The sequence below is a fragment of the Mchenga conophoros genome, linkage group LG8 (genome assembly GCF_057382185.1).
Source record: "Mchenga conophoros isolate Kocher_MC1m ecotype Shallow Benthic linkage group LG8, M_conophoros_male_GT1.1, whole genome shotgun sequence".
In the NCBI taxonomy this organism is placed as follows: Eukaryota; Metazoa; Chordata; class Actinopteri; order Cichliformes; family Cichlidae; genus Mchenga; species Mchenga conophoros.
Window position 1 is genome coordinate 27,852,331 of NC_140533.1, and position 18,536 is coordinate 27,870,866.

General features: G+C 40.3%; 2 protein-coding genes across 3 annotated transcripts; both read left to right on the forward strand.

The window, feature by feature from the left end:
- The first annotated feature begins 1,072 nt into the window (after nt 1-1,072).
- On the forward strand, nt 1,073-11,934 carry trim16 (tripartite motif containing 16). Of its 2 annotated transcripts, none has more exons than XM_085285403.1 (7): nt 1,073-1,167; nt 2,399-3,213; nt 6,063-6,158; nt 6,506-6,739; nt 7,445-7,616; nt 7,924-8,019; nt 10,027-11,934. In XM_085285403.1, the coding sequence occupies exons 2-7, from the start codon at nt 2,518-2,520 to the stop codon at nt 10,623-10,625; spliced, it is 1,893 nt and encodes a 630-aa protein (XP_085141529.1). In that variant the 5' UTR covers nt 1,073-1,167; nt 2,399-2,517; the 3' UTR covers nt 10,626-11,934. The 2 variants fall into 2 exon arrangements, with proteins under 2 accessions (XP_085141529.1, XP_085141530.1); XM_085285404.1 differs by lacking the exon at nt 1,073-1,167 and adding an exon at nt 2,004-2,306.
- Nucleotides 11,935-12,111: 177 nt separating this feature from the next.
- Nucleotides 12,112-17,676, forward strand: LOC146568967 (Golgi apparatus membrane protein TVP23 homolog B-like). The gene is made up of 7 exons (XM_085285413.1): nt 12,112-12,217; nt 13,316-13,392; nt 13,860-14,004; nt 15,332-15,421; nt 15,592-15,717; nt 16,925-17,053; nt 17,144-17,676. Exons 1-7 carry the CDS (start codon nt 12,209-12,211, stop codon nt 17,168-17,170), a joined length of 603 nt encoding a protein of 200 aa, XP_085141539.1. The 5' UTR covers nt 12,112-12,208; the 3' UTR covers nt 17,171-17,676.
- The last annotated feature ends 860 nt before the right edge of the window (nt 17,677-18,536 follow it).

The window sequence follows — 18,536 nt, forward strand, 5'->3', positions numbered from 1 at the left end:
AAAAAGAAAGGAGAAAGAGGGCACACAGCTGTAATAATACAGCCCTGTTAAAAGGCTTATTTATTGTAGCTGAGGCTTCCCCGAGCGACTATAGAGTGCTTTTCTTTATTAGGTAGATACCGAGCTGGTAAAAGGGATCTTAAGATATCCAGATTTCAGAGGTTACTCAAAAGCAAATATACAAAGATGAGTTTGTAGCTGCTTCTTAAAGGCCACCTCAAAATCCATGCATTCTCCAAGTCAGAGTGTGGGGATGCTGTTCCATCGTGTTAGTACCAGGTGGCAAACCTGTCACACCATGATGTGAAGAGCCGATGTTTAAATGATGCAAGATGCTGATGAGCAAGTGCCTCTCACTCTGATTGGCCCTTGAGGCAGGAACTCGTCACTGTGTACAGAGACAATGAGACAAACAAGAGGACACAGATTCTTCAGCATCTGTGTCATAAAAATTAGACATCCAGCAATGATAGAAATCGTTTTAAATGCAAGATAAAATCATTTAAGATGAGATAAATCATACTGGAATATGACCTTTCCTTTCAGTATTTTTGTTTTCTTTACATGCCATTTCATTTAATTAAAAACAATTGTTAATGCCAAACTGTTTTCTTGGACAGGCTTTTCGATAAATATCATGTTAATATCACAGCACTGTCACTGAGACACAGGAGAATCTGATGGGTTATAATAATAATCCTTTATTTAAAAGGGACAGTGCAGTTTAACATAGTCCAAATATGAAACATGAGGCTGATGCACTGCACATAGGTTTATAGCTATTGCGAATTTCCACCTATTGTCCCTTGTTTGCCTTACATTCACAATACACAAAGTTAGAACATACATTTACATGAAACCAAAATACACAATGAATACAACTACAATTAATAAACAATGTAAAAAAAAAAGATTCATAGAAATTACTACACACACACACACACACATATATATATATATATATATATATATATATATATATGTGTGTGTGTGTGTGTGTGTGTGTGTGTGTGTGTGTCCGGGAGTGACGACGCAGTTTTCAGGACACTTGATTGGTCAGTAGGCGGTGCTGTCTCACCTGTTGATCGGTTACCGAGGAGAAAACCCCCGGTAAGAAGAGAATCCCGTCACCTCCCCTCAGCCTGGGAACGATAAACCTAACTGAAGGTAAATCTTAAGACTTTAAAAAGCGTCAGACACGAAGGCTGCTGCTGTTACAGCTAAGGTGCTTTCAAACACCACCTACACCTTTACCTTGAACTATGATCAGGTGGTGTTTGTTTAACCCGGACAAAGCCCGGACATGTGGTCACATGTGCGCATGTCTACGAACATGTGTGAAAAACAGGAACGAGCATCACAAACTTTAGGAAACTGCAGTTTAGCAACATTTATTCTCGATAGAAGGAACAAATCTAACAGTTTGTGAGTGTTTGTGGAACTTCCTCTACAGTCTGTTGCTCTTCACTTCGTAACTTTCTATTACCCTGACCGGCGGATTGATCAAAAGTATTACTACAATCGTTACCTGCGCTGTTAGTGATATCGATACTGTCGAGATGGGATCAGTGCTGTGTTTCCATCATCCATTGTGTTAAATAATAATTACTTTTTAATTAAAAAAATGATACCTCACACTCACGCTGGGAACAATATCTTGAACCTGTCATGTCTACTTTATTTACAACACAATAAGCACATTTAAACAACACAAGCTGACCCAGGCTTTAGGACTGGCACGTTTACATTCAGCACAGAGATTTAATGCTCATTAAAATGGGTTCAGAATTCACTGATGTGCATCTCATAAGTTTATAGGTCAGAAGTATCAGTATCAGCTATACCAGCCCTGTATTTACTGGGTACATGGTATTGGATTGATACCAACATTAGCAGTACCTGCCAAGCATTATTATGGACACTGGGTGGCAGCGTCTGCTTTTGGCGCTGCTGAAACCTGATCCTATCAGCATTTGCTTTTTCCTCTTGCTTATCTGCAGAAAAGTGAAAGAGGAAGAGGGTGAGTAAGCAAAAGGCTGCAGCAGTGATCACCTCTGTTTTATCCAGACCAGTTTTCAATTTAATTTTGTTGGAGCAGGGCGGGAAAGCAGTGAGTGGCCTCATCAGTGTGTCTATAAAGACAGTAGATAGGTCAGTTGTTGCTTACTGGTAGCAGAACTTGTAAGTTTCAGTGCATATTCAAACATAGCGCATGTGGGAGAATGCAATCCTACACCTCTGTACCTGGTTTGCATTGTGGACTCCACCCTGCACCTCCTCCCTCTTTCAGTGTTAAAGACGTGGAGGTGGGTGTGTATCTGTTTGCATGTGAGTGCTGAAGGGGCGGGTTGAGTTCTGACTGAAACTATGACTCCTGACCGTCTCTCACATCATCTAGGTGTGGCTTTCTCTACTGCGATCAGATACTGCTGGCTGACAGAAGTGGCTGAGCCAGTTATTTCCACACAGCTTTAAAGAGTGGAAGTGACGCCAGGCGCTCAAAGAAGAGCTGAAGACATGGCAGATACAGCAGCTGTAGAAGTAGCTCCTCTCCCCAAACAGCAGCAGCAGCAGAACCTGTGTCATGTCTGCTCAGGTAAACTGAGCGAGGGGGAGCCGGCAGCTTGTGGTCACTCCGTATGCGGTTCCTGTCTCGGAGACAAAAGTAAAGGATGTCCACAGTGTCCCGTCAAGCCTGGCAGTCCCAAACAGAATGGAACAGCTGACGCTCATGTAAATAAAAACAGTGAGGAACAGAGTCAAGAGTCAACGACAGTGGAGGAGACCGAGATCCAAAAAGACCTGAATCAGTCCGAGGACCCCAAGAAGCCTGAAGAGGACAAAAAGGAAGCAGAACCACAGACAGAAGAAGGACCAAAAGAGGACCAGGATAAGGAGGAACCTTTGGGCCCCGACGATGTGGTATGTGACTCTTGCATTGAAAGCCCCCGCAGGGCCCTCAAGTCCTGCCTCACCTGCTTGGTGTCGTACTGCGAGGCCCATCTCAGGCCTCACCTGGAAAATCCAAAATTTCAAAACCATCGGCTCGTGGACCCGCTCAGGGACATCGAGAGGCGGACCTGCGAGAGCCACAAGTGGCCCCTGGACCTGTTCTGCTCCACCGACTCCTGCTGCATCTGCCAGGACTGCGTGAACGAGGACCACAAGGGGCACAACACCGTGTCTGTGGTGGACGCTCGTAATCAGATCGAGGCAAGTGTTTCCCTGTACTGTGTGCACATTCCTTTGAATGACCTCAACACATCTGATATGAATTTTCAGGCTGAATTCCCAACTGAAAATATTCAGTTTTATTTTGGGTCTCCTTAAGAGTTCCTGCTGCCTTAAATCTTTTAATGTCAGCATGTCAGCATGTGAGAATCAGCTGCTTTCATTGCTTTAGGGGACTCTGAACTGAGACACTTTCTTTTTGGAGATAGAATGAGGCAATTAAACACTCATATTTTCAGCATTTATTTTTATTTTTAATAAATACCTGAGTTTTGTTTAAACTAAACTGTCAAAGAGAGACGCTATTAATTAAAATGAGTCCATTCTAGGAATTTAATGTCAGGATTTCTTATCTCATATTTAGCGTTGCTGAATGTGTGGCAAAGGTCGCGTGGATGGTGAGTAAAGTGTTGAGTAAATAAAAGATTAACTATCAAAGGAATAAGACTGTGACAGCAGTTGTGTCATTAATTAGGAATTTGAGCTCATAAATAATCCTTTAAATCACATCGGAGATTATTGCTTCCCTGCACTAAAGAGGAGACTAAATCTAAAGTGTCTAAGTCAGCAGGTCGGAGCAGCACAGCTCAAATGTTCCTCTAAATGCTTCATCCAGTTAACAGTACTTCAGCGTCCACTCTGGAGGTCATCTGCTCACGTTTGGCTTTGTAGTTAAATCTGAAGCCCATCTCTCTTTGTGACTGCCATCAAACATTCCAGCTTAGATTCCTGCCCAGACCTGAAATCAAAACCAGTTATTTGAAGAGCGCTCTCGTTACAAAACCTTTGACTTCTTTGTTAGAACTGCAGAGAAAACACTGGTGGGAGGAGCGTAGGCGGAAATCCCACCACCGCTGATCAAATATTCTTTATTTGCTGACCTGCAAAATGTGATTTTAAGTACAGTGGTACCCCGACTTACGCATTTAATTTGTTCCAGAGGGTCTTTCGTAAGTCAAAAATTCGAAGCACCTTTTTCCATCGCCTTTTGAGTGAGGCGATGCTGGCTGAAGACGAAGTTCTTGGTGGAGGAGGAGGTGGCGGAGGTTGAAGAAAGCATGCGTATGCATGCATATGTACGTACGTGTACATGTACATAACATTATGGAATTTAATTTCATTTTTTTTAAATTTTCTATTTTATCTATTTCGTTACTCGGGCATTTTGCCGTACCACGGGCAGAAATATTGCCGTTAAGTGCCTTTGTAACTTGAATTTTTCGTTAAATGGGGTCTTCGTAAGCCGGGGTTCCACTGTATTTAGTTTTGAACGAAAGAACATGGAGGTCATCACACACACACGCGCGCACACACACGCACACACACACACGCACACACACCAGACAGAAGAAAAACAGAAAGCACAGTATGATGAATGCTTCCTCTTCCTTTTCAGAGCTTTCGTTCCACATTTGAACAATAGAGAATTATTATGTAAGTCACTTCTGTTTAGGTTGATCCCGCTGTCCACCCTCCTGGAGTGGGAGAGCAGGACAGTCCCTTTTTACAGCACAAGAAAAGCATTAAAACATTATTTTGTTTGAAATGATTCAATGAAATCATTTTTAACATTTTCTTGTCTTACAGAACTCAGTAGGAGTTGTGGGTTTACTGATTATAGAAAAGACTCTTCAGATGTTTAACTACCTTTTCAGCAAATATTGTGTGGATCAAAGTGGGACTAACATAAACCACTGGAAGTATTTCCAAAGATTGTTTTTCGCTTAATAACGACAGATATTTGTCATGGTGACAAACAAAAGGTCACCTTTGCTTAACTTCTTCATCAGAATAATGTTTCGTCATGTTTGACATGATGTAGTCAGGGAATAATGAAAACAATCAAAAGCATTGAATTGGTCACAAATAACACATCAAACTCTTATTAATGATCTCTTGAGGCAGTCACGGATCTGATTTTGTGAAGACTGCTCAGCAGTCATGTTAATAGATAGTATAAATGATCTTTATTAATTTTCACATCTCTTTCACAAACAAAATAGACAACAAATATATAAAATATTGTAGAAGTACCACAGCAGAGGAAAACATGTGTAAAACAATACAAGCTGGAAGTGGGGATTTTAAAATGAACACGGAGTTAGCAGGGACAGCTTCAGCTGAGGACTCTGAACCTTGATGTGAATCAATTTTAATTAGTTTTAATATTAAACAGCCACTATGATACGGAGACAACTATTTCCAAGTTGATTATATAGGACAAAAATGTAATGCAACATGGACTAGGAAATGAAATGATCCTCCACCTGTAATGTAACATCACAATTTGGGCACACGTGTTATCAGTGTGTAAGCTGCTGCACAGGCATAAAAGCTCCAAAATATTATTTTCAATAATGCTATTGGTTGGATAAGCCAATAGCATTAATAACACAAAGTATCATCTGCCTGACACAATAATTAACTAACACTTGTAACTTGGTGTCGTGTTTCAGGAAGTGATATAAAAATGAGTCAGGAAGTAGGACATCCCTGTCCTGGCAGTAAATTAAATATATATATTTTTAATTAATTTCAAACCTGCACTTGCATGCTGACTCAGAGAGACGCTTGTAGCGCTTCCCGCTGGGCCTACAATTGTAGGAGTTAATATCAGAATAGCTGCTCTGCTTCAGAGTTGCCTGGATCTGCCTGAGCAATTTAGACCTGACTTGACAGAAAACCACAGATATACAAGCCTAGGGTCAGATATCGGACCCTTTCAGAATAAAAGGAACCAGAGAGCAAAAGTTTTCCCTGAAACAATCTAGATATTAACATCTACACATATTTTCTATGAGGAAGCTGACTGACTCTTGCTCTGTTAACAGAACGAACTGAGGGAGAAACAGAATGAGATGATGAAGACGATGACGGCGGCAGAAAATGCCATCAACAAACTTCAGCTCAATACAGTCTCCATTGAGGTAAACACAACATTAGAAATGATTCACTGTGAGTCACACAGAGTCACAACAGTTAAGTAAAATGAGTCGGTTGCAGCTATTTCTGGCCTGTGAACTCAACAGTTTGTAATCCTGGATATTTCAGAGTCACCCAAATCAAACTGGTTTCTCTGAGGTGTGAGAGGAAATCCATATTTTTCATGTAGTAGTAATGAGTAATGAAGAATTCCTGCAGTGAGTCTGCAGTTATGTGGCTCTGCCAGGTTCCCTACATGTTACTTACTGTAACTTTTAAAGTAATTAAAAGTTATTATGTCAGAATGTGAACTCTGTTTACACTAAGAGAAACTAAAGGCAGTATTTTACAGCAATCTGTGAAGGATGTACGAGCAGTGATCGAGAGCCAGTTTGAGGAGCTGCAAGCGGTGGTGGAGCGAGCCAAGAAGGAGGTGACGGAGATCTTGGAGGGTGAGGAGAAGCAGGCACTGCAGCAAGCCGAGGGCATTCGGGTTCACCTGGAGCAGAGGTGCACAGATCTGAAGAAGACTCAGGTGCAGATGGAGAAGATTTCCAAGAACAAAAATGATGTGGATTTCCTGCAGGTACAAATTCAAAACAGCAGTGTCATAACTAGTCTTTGTCCCGCTTATGGAAGAAAAGCTGTAGAAATCTGTCCTTAGGCTTGTTTCAAGGTAGCAGAGCTTGTTTTGATTCAACCTACTTTTCATGTCAAGGTGAAAGGAAACAAGTTGGGCTTTTTGAATATCACCTTTCACCTAATGATAACAGCAACAATGTTAATGGCACTGTTGGAAATTCAAATTAAAAGTTTATGAGTTAAACTTATAGTACAAAATCTTTGTACACCTGACTGAGGGACAGGTGTATCAGAGAGGAAGAAAACTTCATAAAGACAACTAAAAACACATCGTGTACACTACTTATACACTATTTTGCTTACTCGCATTATATTCGGCCCCTCCAACTGGACACATACAACTGCACTTGTGAGACAGTCTTTATGAAGTCTATGAATTAACTATATTGTTGTTTAACAGGCATCTCAGTTAAAATTCAAATTTATTTAAGTGTGTGTGTATGTATGTGTATATATATATATATATATATATATATATATATATATATATATAAATCTTTTGCGAATGATGAAATGCTTCCACTGTCTGCCTTTTCCTTTTCCTTTACCATTTGCTGTATTTCTCAACGAGACAGGAAGTCATTCGTGCCTAAAGGCAGCAGAAATGCCTCAGTTTTCATTCCTGAATGCCACCGTGTTTGTTTTCTAGGAATACGCAGAGTGGAAAAAAGAAGCCACTGATATCTCCCTGCCTGGTGTCTACATCGGCTTGATGGACTGTCTGAATCACTTCAGCCGTGTGATTGTTGACTCCACGCAGGAGCTCTGTGCCTTGCTGGTGTCTTCATACATAGGCAAAGTCAAAGAAACGTGCAAAAGCGGTAAGAAAGTGAGCAGGAAGCAACTACATAGCAGCAGCAAGAGCACAGAGATCCAGAGAGTTGTGTAGCTGCTGGGGCATGTTCAGTCTTGTAAAGAATTTTTAGCTGTGCTTGAGCAAGAGCAGAATGTATGATTCATGATGAAACTGCTTTGCTAGTCATTAATATGCCACCATAAGAAATGAAACGACAGCACATACCTGTTGCCCTGGAGAACGTTTTTGTGCATAATAAAAACAAAATTCATGAAGAGAAATCTAAACATGTTGTCTTATGAGACACTAAAATATGTCTTCTTTTTTTGCAGACAAAGTGGGAATAAAGACAACAGTAAAGGCTATTGTTGCAGCAAAACACATCAAGTCTCTTCCAGATCCGGTGACACGGGCGGACTTTCTAAAGTGTAAGTATTTCTGTAGTTAAGAACTGCGAGTAGCAAACAATATGCTTCCAGAACCAAAAAAACAACCTTGGATGTGCTTATAGTCTGTCTTTTATTTTAAAACTATAATGAATATGGGGTTTTGGCAAGGATGCAAATTTCATGAAGACCACAAGCACAGTGTCCTGGGTCTACCCCAGGTTCTCCCTCCAGTAGGAAATGCCCGGGCATGCTTACCTAGGAGTTCAAATCAAATTCAAATTTTATTTGTCTCATACACAGTCATACACAGTACGATATGCAGTGAAATGCTTAGACAACTGCTCGTGACCTAAAATAAAAGACTATGACTAGGATAGGAAATAAATATGAAAATTAAAATGAAGGGTAAATTTAACTTGGAAAGAATAAAATAAAATATAAAAATTAAAGTTAAAAATAAAATAACTGTACAACAAAATACACAATACACAATATAGAAAATATATTGTGTATATGAAGAAATATAGAACAATAAGAGCAGCTGTACAACTAATAAATGGTAATGAAAGAAATGTAATGTCCAGGGTTGTGCAGTCCACATATTTAAGTGTCTTGTGCAGTGCAAATATGCTTAAAAGTGATTTATTTAAGTGACTTGTGATAAAGTGATTTGATTTGATGACCACGCAGTGTAGTTGTGCAGTGGCCACTAGTGTAAACAAATGTCCAGAATATCCAGTGTGTGTGTAAGAACCATATGTGTGGGTCAGTACTGTGTGGTGGTGTGATTGAGAGACCGTATCGCCTGCGGGAAGAAGCTCCTCCTCAGTCTCTCTGTGTTGGTCTTCAGGGAGCGGAATCGCTTTCCTGACCTCAGCAGAGAGAACAGTCTGTTTTTGGGATGGTTGAGGTCCTTCACGATCTTCCTGGCCTTGGTCCAGCACCGCCTGCTGTAGATTGAGTGCAGGTCAGGGAGCTCGGAGTGGATGGTGCGCTCAGCTGACCGCACAACCCTCTGTAGAGCTCGTCTGTCCTGCATGGTGCTGTTCCCGAACCAGGTTGAGATGTTTCCCGTCAGGATGCTCTCTATGGTGCAGGAGTAAAAGTTCCTGAGCACCTTGGAGGGCAGTTGGAAGTCTCTCAAGCATCTGAGGTGGTAGAGACGCTGTCGGGCCTTGTTCAGAAGGCATCCTGAGCGATCCCCAACCACTTTCAAGTGGTTCCTGTGGATGTAGAGAAATAGGGACTTTACTCTGAATCCCTCCCAAAATGACCAAGTCCCTCATTTCCACAGGTTTTACCCACGATCTCATTCTCTCTGTCACTACTCAGAGCTTGTGACCACAGCAGGCAGTAGGAACATAGAACAGCACCCACCGAGAACGAGTCTGGCTTTTTGCTGATAATGCCGACCAAGCTATCAAAACAAATGTACTGTTCAAAAGACCAAATAGACCAACAACATGAGCGGAGCTTCTGTGGGCACAGCTAGAGTTGTGTAAATGAGATGACCATATTCAGGGTATTCCCCTCCACTGACATAATACAGAGCCAAGAGTAGAAATAAAAGAGAACTGTGTGAAACTGAGTGTTCAGGGCAGGATTGCAACTTTTTAATTTCCCTCATGGGAATTACGGAATTACATTAATGCACTGACTGACATCCACCATTATAGTAGTATGCATATGGCAGAAAATAAGGACAAGCCAGTAAACATAATGCAGTATCATTTTATGGAAATCTACTCGAAGTTTGGTTTTCACCTGATCATTGCATTATGTTTTCCTCGTGGTTTCCCAGCATCCCAACCAGGTACCCATTGCACTCATGGTGTCACAACTTTGTAAATCTACAGTGAGTCTACTGAAACATAAACTATAAATTAGCTAACACAAAACTACTTAATATAGCACAACAGCCATATTGTAGTGTAGTTTTGAAGTATCTGTGTTTACACTGTAATCTTTGGGACTACAGCTATTTGCTTTCCTGCCTGTCTTGTTGCGTAACATAAGTAAACTGACATGTTCAACAATCCTTTGCAGATGCTGCCCAAGTGAGTTTTGATCCTGCAACGGCTCATAAGTTCCTCCGCCTAACGGAGGATAACAAAAAGGTGACAAACACCTCGCCCTGGCAGCATCCTTACCCCGATGTGCCCGAGCGCTTTGAGAACTGCCGTCAGGTTCTGGCTGTGGAGAGCTTCTACATGGGCCGGCACTACTTTGAGGCAGACATCCAAGGTGAAAGCACTCATGTTGGCCTCACGTACAAGAGCATCGACCGCAAGGGCAATGAGAGCAACAGCTGCATCACGGGGAACAGCTTCTCCTGGTGCCTTCAGTGGAATGGCCGTAACTTCTCCACCTGGCACTGTGATGTGGAAACTCCCCTAAATGTGGAGATGTTTAGTCGTATTGGGGTTTATGTGGACTACACGCAAGGCCTACTGGCATTCTACGGGGTGGGTGAGACCATGACGCTCATCCACAAGTACCAGACGGAGTTCCTGGAGCCTTTGTACCCGGCGGTCTGGCTGCCCAAGAAAGAGAACAATGTTCTCTTGGTGGCGCCTGGGGAACCTTTACCTCTGAAAACCCCGTCTCCTCCCACCTCACCTACAACAGAAGATATCGCTTCATAAACCGCTTTTCTTGGAGAACTTAAGTATAGGAGAGTATTGTACTGATTCTGGAAAATAAGAGATGAACTCTTGAAATGTTACAACTTGTTTACAGGAGATTTATTTTTGTTGCAAAACTAATAATCTGTTTCTCATTTGGGATCACGTCATGTTGATGCTCTTCACCGGTGTGTCTTTGGGACTACTGTTACTGAAAATGTTCTATATTTTCTGTATGCAAATAAAAAGGCGTATCTGCATTTGCAAAACAAATGCCTGGTTTTCTTGACAGTTTGAAACACTCTACGTCATCAAATCAACAGCATCCTTTAAACATTTGCTAATGTACATTTCTGTGGCACACATAAATATGATTTCAAAAACTAAGTGGATCATTTAGGATTCAAAATTTTTGTTTTAGCTTTTCCAGACATGGGTTATTCCTTAGCCTTGTTTAATACTTTTTGGAAAGCTTCCTTGTTGTATCTCTCAGTAGAGCAGAGGCCACACTGTGGTGGTTTGTTCAAGTAAATCAACCTCGAGATTTGCTGGTGAAAAAGAAAAATGACTGCACCAAGCTTTGGTCACTTAGGGAGAAAAAGGCACATTTCTTCACTGATGTAAAAGTGAACAAAAGCTGCAAAACAAATGCAGACATTGACAAAAAAAAAAACCCCTGCATATGTACATTAAAGAAATAAAGAGATGCAACATGAGCAGGAAGAGTCACAAACGGAGACAAAATATCAGACATGTACACAGGTGGAGAGACAAAGCATTACATGCATGGTTTGTAGTTTGTGCCTCTGTGCTCAGAGGCGTCTTTCATCCATGTGAACCATATGTGCTGTTAAATTACCAAAGCTAGGATTAAAAAAAAAAAAAATCAGTACACTTAAAATATCTTTGATGATTATTCTGTACCTAATCTCACAGCAAGAAGGTCTGGGCTTTGAATCCAAGCCTATCTATGTGCAGCAGCTTGCATGTTCTCCACTTGTCAGTTCTCTCAGGTACTCTGGCTTCCTCCCATAGTACAAAGACATGCAGATGTTTGGATGACTGCCGATTCTAAATTAGCCATAGGTGCGAATGTGAGTGTGATTGACTGTCTTTTTATGTCAGGATCCCTGGAGACCTTTTTGGGGTGTACCCCCTCCCCTGCCCTGCAACCCTGAATTGGATGGATTAACCTATATACGACACTATGAACATAATATTTCTATACCTGTCATTTCTGAGTAATAGTATACAACGAGTACATAATTTAATGAATCAATTAACACATTAAAAAAAAGAAAAGAAATTGGAATAAAACAAAAAAATAGAATGCAAAAAAACACATTATTGCAAATTATGAGTATAAAGATTTTTATACTCATAATTTTATTATTATTTTTATTAAATATATATTTAATGTTATGTATGGTAATCATTTTATGATACAAAAAATGTTGTTTTCAAAAATAAAATATTACGTCAAACACTTTTTTTTTTTTATCGAGGAACCGCGTGGACTTCAGTGACGTGGCGCGTTTTGGTCACCTGACTATAGTGACGTGTAACTGAGCATGTAAGCAGGAAGAGCCTGACCAAGTTTCAAGATGCTAGCCGTAAGTAAGAGCACTTTTATTTCCTATTTTTTAAAATAATGTCTTAGTGTGGTTAACAGCTAACGTGAGATTGTTTAAGCATTAACCGTCAGTAAAATTATTTAATGAAGCTGAAGAATGTTTCCCAGCTCGGTTGGACATCTGTGGTGCTAATATTGCTAAGTAGTTAAGACGCTAACATTTCTGCTCAGCTACCGTTAAAATTATGTTTTTAAAACGGATCAAACGATGAAGTTTTCTACTCGAAAAAAACCCACGATCAGAATGTTCGCTTTAAACCTGTATACGGCAAATTTACGCTAGAGGGCATCTGTTGTGTTGCGGTGTCAGCTAACGATTGCTAAAGTTAGCATCAGCCTGAACAAACATCAGCAAACAAGGTGACAAAACGTGAAATGAAGCTACATCCTGCTAACGTGGCAATGTTTGTGCTGTTTATAATCCGAGCAAACAAAAGTGTGAGTTTTAAACTGTCTCCTGGCACAGAGAAGCTAAAGTGACCTCACTCCAATCTATATTATCAGCTGCTGTTCTTTAAGCAGCTGGTAAGTATTTGGTTTTTCCAGTTTACAGGTCAAATTCACTTGAAGTTATCCTGCTAACATGTCAAAACAACTTAATAAGATCTTAGTGTTAGGCCTGCTCTGTGTTTGAGCTGACAGCTGTTAGAGTGCAACAATAATGAAGAAATGGCACGTTTTCAATAATAATAACAACTGTTTGTTTATTTTCTTGGTACTCTTGTTGGTTCTAACTTGTTAAGTGTCAGCATTTGACGATTTATTTTGCCATTTAAGTTAGTAAACTGAATCTCTTGATAATATAGGAATAAAAAAACTATTACCCCAACAACAGGAGTGTGTTTGGAGGCATATGAAGTTGTACTGTGAGGACTTGGAGTATTTATTTATGATGTTAAAAGCTCAGAAACAACCTGTTACAGAATTGTGTATTAGTATTACGAAACCTCCAGATTTCTGTTTCAAACAGACTGTTATCAATCTTACTCCTCTGATGATCCCTGACCACAGAGAGACGATGCTTTTTTTCACATTGTTTTATGTTGAGGTTTAAGCCTCTTTCTTATTGATCCCTCAGGATACCAACGATGAAGACGTGTCTCTGTTTGATGCCGAGGATGACGCAGGGAAAAGGTCGAAGAAGTCAGGCGTTAAGTACGTTTGCAAATCGCTGAAGGATTTAACATTTTCTCTGCAGAGAAGATAGTTTATACTTCATTAAATGATTTATTTACATTTCAAGGAAAAGCTTTTGCTGTTTGTTGTGCAAGTCACTACTTGATATCAAGATAATAATGGCTAATGGTTTGTGGGGTTTGTTTGGTATGTTTTCACACTTTTACAAGGACTTCACTGATCTGTCTGCTAAGTTATCACTATCATCTGATGTGGGCTAGTTGACTATTAGAGACGATATTTTACAATGACTTTTGCTGTTGTCAGAGACCTATGTTTAAGTTTTACACTGAGCAAAAAAACAAAAAGATTTTTTAAATGTTGTTATTATTATTTGTTCTTATTAATAATAATGATTATAATTGTTATTAATATGACACAATATTGGTTATTGATCTGTGTGGATACTCCATGTCATATTAAATTAGTTAAAAATGTGTCACCAGGCATCCGGTAGCGGCCTTCTTCCACCTCTTCTTCAGAGTCATTGCCATCATCGTGTACCTGCTCGCTGAGCTCATCAGCGGGAGCTTCATCGCCTGCATGGTCACAATAATCCTTCTGCTCTCATGTGACTTCTGGACAGTAAAGGTGTTTCTCTTATCACTTTAATATCTCCACTGTAGTGATGGAAGGAGTTGTTGTATTGATTATAATTAATGATCTTGGTGGGGCTTTTTTGCTTTTTGTTGTGCATTTCTTAAAGGCAGAACTCAGAGGAAGAGTGGACCAGATGAGATAAAAGTTTTATCAGGAGCTTAAAAGCAAGATTGGAAATCGTCCTAAAAGCTTGCCAACTGTTCTCACTTTTTGGTTATTGATTATTAGTTTTGAATGAATTGTTGGTGCTCGGATGAGATGATGAGCAGTCGTGAGAAAAACATGGTGAAGGTTTTGGTCACAGATTCAACCATCGTGTTTTTTGACAGACAGTTCGGAGCCTTGGAGACCGGATATTCTACAGCCGGTACTGCAGGCATCCAGTCATAATCATGATGAGTTGAGGCAGAGTTTACAGGCCAGTCTGACATTTGTAATGTGCTGTTTTCTGTATTTGATCACTGTAGCTTCACTACCTGCAGTGTGATTTAAAGACCTCTGCTTTCTGGACGTTTGTCATTCACTGGTTCTTGTGGATGTGTTATTGTGTGCTGATGATGTTCACGTTGAATCGGTTTAAATAGCCTCATGGTAGTGAAGTCCACATAAACTAGTCCTTCTAAAAGCAAATCTCACAACAAAACTGCCTCCTTGGAATGAATCTGAATCCCTTACCAACAGAAATGAATGACTGAAGAGCTCTGGGATTAATTTCAGTGGTCACTGGTATAGTGGTTAGCGCACTTGCTTGGCAGGTTGCTGGTACGATTCCAGCTGGAGACGCAAATCCTTTTTGGGGTTAAATGGAAATCATCTGGTGGGAAACTGCCAAATCAAGTGTGCGGCGCTATGTGCTGTGGTGACGCCTTGGGGCAAGGGGGCAGTTGAAAGCAGCATTTAAACTTTTACTGGAATAGAAAAAGTGCATGTAGAAAATCAGGAGCTAGATCTGATAAAAGATCTTTTCTGCAGTATCAAGTATGTGGTGCTTTTTACCTGAAGCTGTTGTGACCCTTTAGTGCGTACATGTGCCGGCCAGGGTTGATGTTTTTTCTGTTCGGGCGATCGATTGGCTCATCGAGTACCTTTTTTTTTTTTTGTTAGTCTTGCTTAAATCTGCTGTAGAATCTCCTTGGATAATAGCTCTGGTTTTCCTCTGTAAGTCAGATGTGCAACTGGACTCGGTTTCCAGAGTTACACTGTTACACAAAGACTTGTGTAAATAATTAAACCTAGGAAACGGTACTCGGATCCAGCACCTTGTGAATAAGATTTGCCAGAATCTCCGTAACAAAGCCATAAATCTCTCCATCTGCAGAACATCACTGGGAGGTTGATGGTTGGTCTGCGGTGGTGGAATCAGGTGGATGACGATGGACGAAGCCACTGGGTGTTTGAGTCGAGGAAGGTGAGATGCATCTCTGCTGAATCTGCTCCGGCTCCGACACGGGGCTTTGGCTAAACATGACCCTGACCTGTTGCTCTGTGTCAGGTTGCTTCGTCCAGATGTTTACTGTCAACGGGTCTTATCGTGTTCGCAGATGTCTAACTGAGATATCCTGTTTCCTTCTTCTTCAGGGTACAGGGAAGCAGCAAGCATCAGATTCAGAGTCCAGGATATTCTGGCTCGGACTGATTGTTTGCCCCGTCCTCTGGGTCATCTTTGTCTTTAGCACCCTGTTTTCATTCAGGATTAAATGGATGGTAAGTTGTTAGATTTTAGTGATTGGACAAATGCTGTTTTTCTTATTATCAACAAATCCCATTAAAACTCAGTTACACCTTTATTTTTCTCACAGCACTGAGAAAATAAAACCTAGCTCCTGGCTGTGTCTCTCAGCTCTAAGCCCACTGAACCCTATTAGTTCTTGGTGCTTTCTTAAGTAAAATTAGACAATAATTACTTGGTAAACATGAGCCAGTGTTTCCCTGCTCTCACCCTGCATCTCAAGCTTGCTTTCAAAGTTTTCCTGCTGCACGAGGGGGGACGCAATTCTGAGTAATATCTCTAAGTTTTAAGCTAACTTAATTGGTTTGTGGAAATTTGTTATAAAAAGAATCACTTATCACTATCAGTTTGCAGCTCACAGACGATGAGACTCATTGGCTCCTTTGTGGGACTTTTATTTGCATATACACTGTATATGAAAGAAGCCCAAAACCGTCCTGTGGTTTTGGGCTTCACAGTTTGAAGCCTCAGTGTTTTGGTTTTGGCTAGCAGATGGCTAGCAGCTACGTTACCTAAAACCACCTAAGAAAGAAGAAACGGTCCGTAGAGGGTAAAAACGTTCTCTGTGGAGTTTAAGATGAGAGTCTGTGTGGACGGACTCACTTTGGGAGACACCTCCAAGTGGCCCCAAGAGAAACGTCACTTTTAAACTAAAGGTTTTATCCCTCGAGATTGTTGTTTGGGAGTCAGACACAGGAACACAGTGGACTCCTTCAGCCTGTATGCTTCATGTCTGAAATGCTCACAGTGTGATTTGAACCGTTATGAGGTGATGTGTCAGACATGCACCCAGTGTTTTCCCTGGAGGCTATATGCTCGTTTGAAGTTCACATGACCTGATGCAGTAAGGTCCCAGTTAAGTTTAGAAGTCATAACTTTTAAAAAATGAAAACTAAGATCAAAATCTTTGCAAGGAATCATCATAGAAAAAGATGGTTCCAGCTGTTGGCCCAGACAACAACTGCAATCATAAACTCCCTGTGACTGTGAGTTACTCCCTTAAAAAGATCAGTGCATCTCTTTATTGTGTATTCAGCATGTTCTCACGTGTTCTGGGAACATACAAGCAGTGAAGAGGATACACGTGGTTCACCTTCAGCCTTTTCGTGGGATTTATTGATAATAAGGGGAATATGAAATATGACCAGGGTTTATTTCAGAAAACTGTCGTCTTCCTCACAGCCCGTCGTGATCATGGGCGTCGTGCTGCAAGGCGCCAACCTATACGGATACGTGAGGTGCAAAGTGGGAGGGAAGACCAGCTTAAAGAACATGGCTACCAATTATTTTGGACGACAGTTCCTCAAACAGGTGAGTTTTAATAAAACACACAATAAATAGTCTTTTAATTAAAAGCATTTGTCCTGTTTCTAAGAAGTCCTTTGTGTTTTTCCTCCTCAGACGCTGTCTAAGGAAGAGGAATCGTAGAGTGCAGCTCTGCGGCGTTAACACATCTGCATTATTCTCAATGCTCTGATATATAAACCTTCTTTTTCTCAGTGGACATGGGCAGGAAAGCGTTCTCAGAACTGGAAAGGGCAGTTTTTAATTATGTGCTTTCTTTAAATGACTCAGTAGAGTTGTCTTTATCTTCCACACAGAGGTCAGAGGTGTGTTTTCACTACCTGAGGTCCAGCAATAAATCCTCTGATTACCGAGAACTGCATGAGTGTAAAACGGCTGACAAGTCGGAGTGACTGTAGTTTGTGTCGTAGTCTCACAGCTCCTTCAGATTTCTTCTTTTAGTTAGATTTCATTGTCTCTAATAACTTTATAAATTAACAGTAATTAAAGAACCTTTGAGAGATGTCGTACAGACATTTTGGTTTGTATGAAAGTGTGTAAAGTGTAACAGGAGATTTGTAAATATGTAAGTGAACAAACTGTGTGAAGCATCTTCTTTTGTGCAAATACATTTGTAACGTTTTTCCGAACTGGGTGCTCGTGTTTATTTATGCGGAGAGTCCAGAAAAAGTTCCAGCTTTTTAAAATGCGGGAGCCTCTAAGAAAAGAAAAGTGTCGAATAAAAAGAATCCTGTTAGAGATTCAAGAAAAAGGATATAAATAAGATTTGTTTCCTTTAACCAGCACTGTTCCAGGGTTTTGTTTAATTTCAGAAATTTATAGACTCAAAAGTAAAAATATTACTTAATGAACTGAGTTTAAACATTTAGTCTGCAAATTCCACGGTCTGTTATTTATTTATGTAATTAGTTATGACTGTGTTCTTCATGCTTTTAATGTGTTATTTTAGTACTGAATGATACAGCGACCCCTAGGAGTTGGTTCTCGACATTGCACGTAATGGCATCTTTCCCAACATTTCTTTTTCTCAAAAACTTTGAGAACTCTTGATTACAGTTCACAAATAACATAAACATTTAGGCGTTTGTCTAAAAGTGCCTGAATAACAAAATATCAGTGTTGAAAATTTTTCTTTAAACTCAGAAATCTTCTGATTTCATAGACAATTACCTGTGTTTGTCTTTTGTAAATAAAGTTTTTAAAAAACATGTCCGGGATAGACACCCATTACCGGAAGTTGGTGTATTTGACCTCCATAATAAAGGTGACACATTGTCTAGCAAAAAGGGCTACTAACTGATAAATGTGGGGACAAAAATCTTATATTAAAGGATATAAAATTTTTAAACATTTAAAAATAAAATTAACACTTTTGTGGGATGTGCACCCCATACTGCTTTACTCTGTTCATTTTATTGTCATACAAACAGTAAATGCATTCATTTCTAAAGGTTTTTAGGGGTGTGCGACACAGGTTTCACAATTTTAG

What these genes read in the sequence shown, in the direction of transcription:
- trim16 (XM_085285403.1), top strand. Translation starts at nt 2,518, where the DNA reads ATGGCAGATACAGCAGCTGTAGAAGTAGCTCCTCTCCCCAAACAGCAG. An exon ending in ACGCTCGTAATCAGATCGAG is followed by an intron (nt 3,214 to 6,062) that starts GCAAGTGTTTCC and finishes CTCTGTTAACAG; the next exon opens with AACGAACTGAGGGAGAAACA. An exon ending in ATGATGTGGATTTCCTGCAG is followed by an intron (nt 6,740 to 7,444) that starts GTACAAATTCAA and finishes TTTGTTTTCTAG; the next exon opens with GAATACGCAGAGTGGAAAAA.
- LOC146568967 (XM_085285413.1), top strand. An exon ending in GGGTGTTTGAGTCGAGGAAG is followed by an intron (nt 15,422 to 15,591) that starts GTGAGATGCATC and finishes CTTCTTCTTCAG; the next exon opens with GGTACAGGGAAGCAGCAAGC. An exon ending in CATTCAGGATTAAATGGATG is followed by an intron (nt 15,718 to 16,924) that starts GTAAGTTGTTAG and finishes TCTTCCTCACAG; the next exon opens with CCCGTCGTGATCATGGGCGT.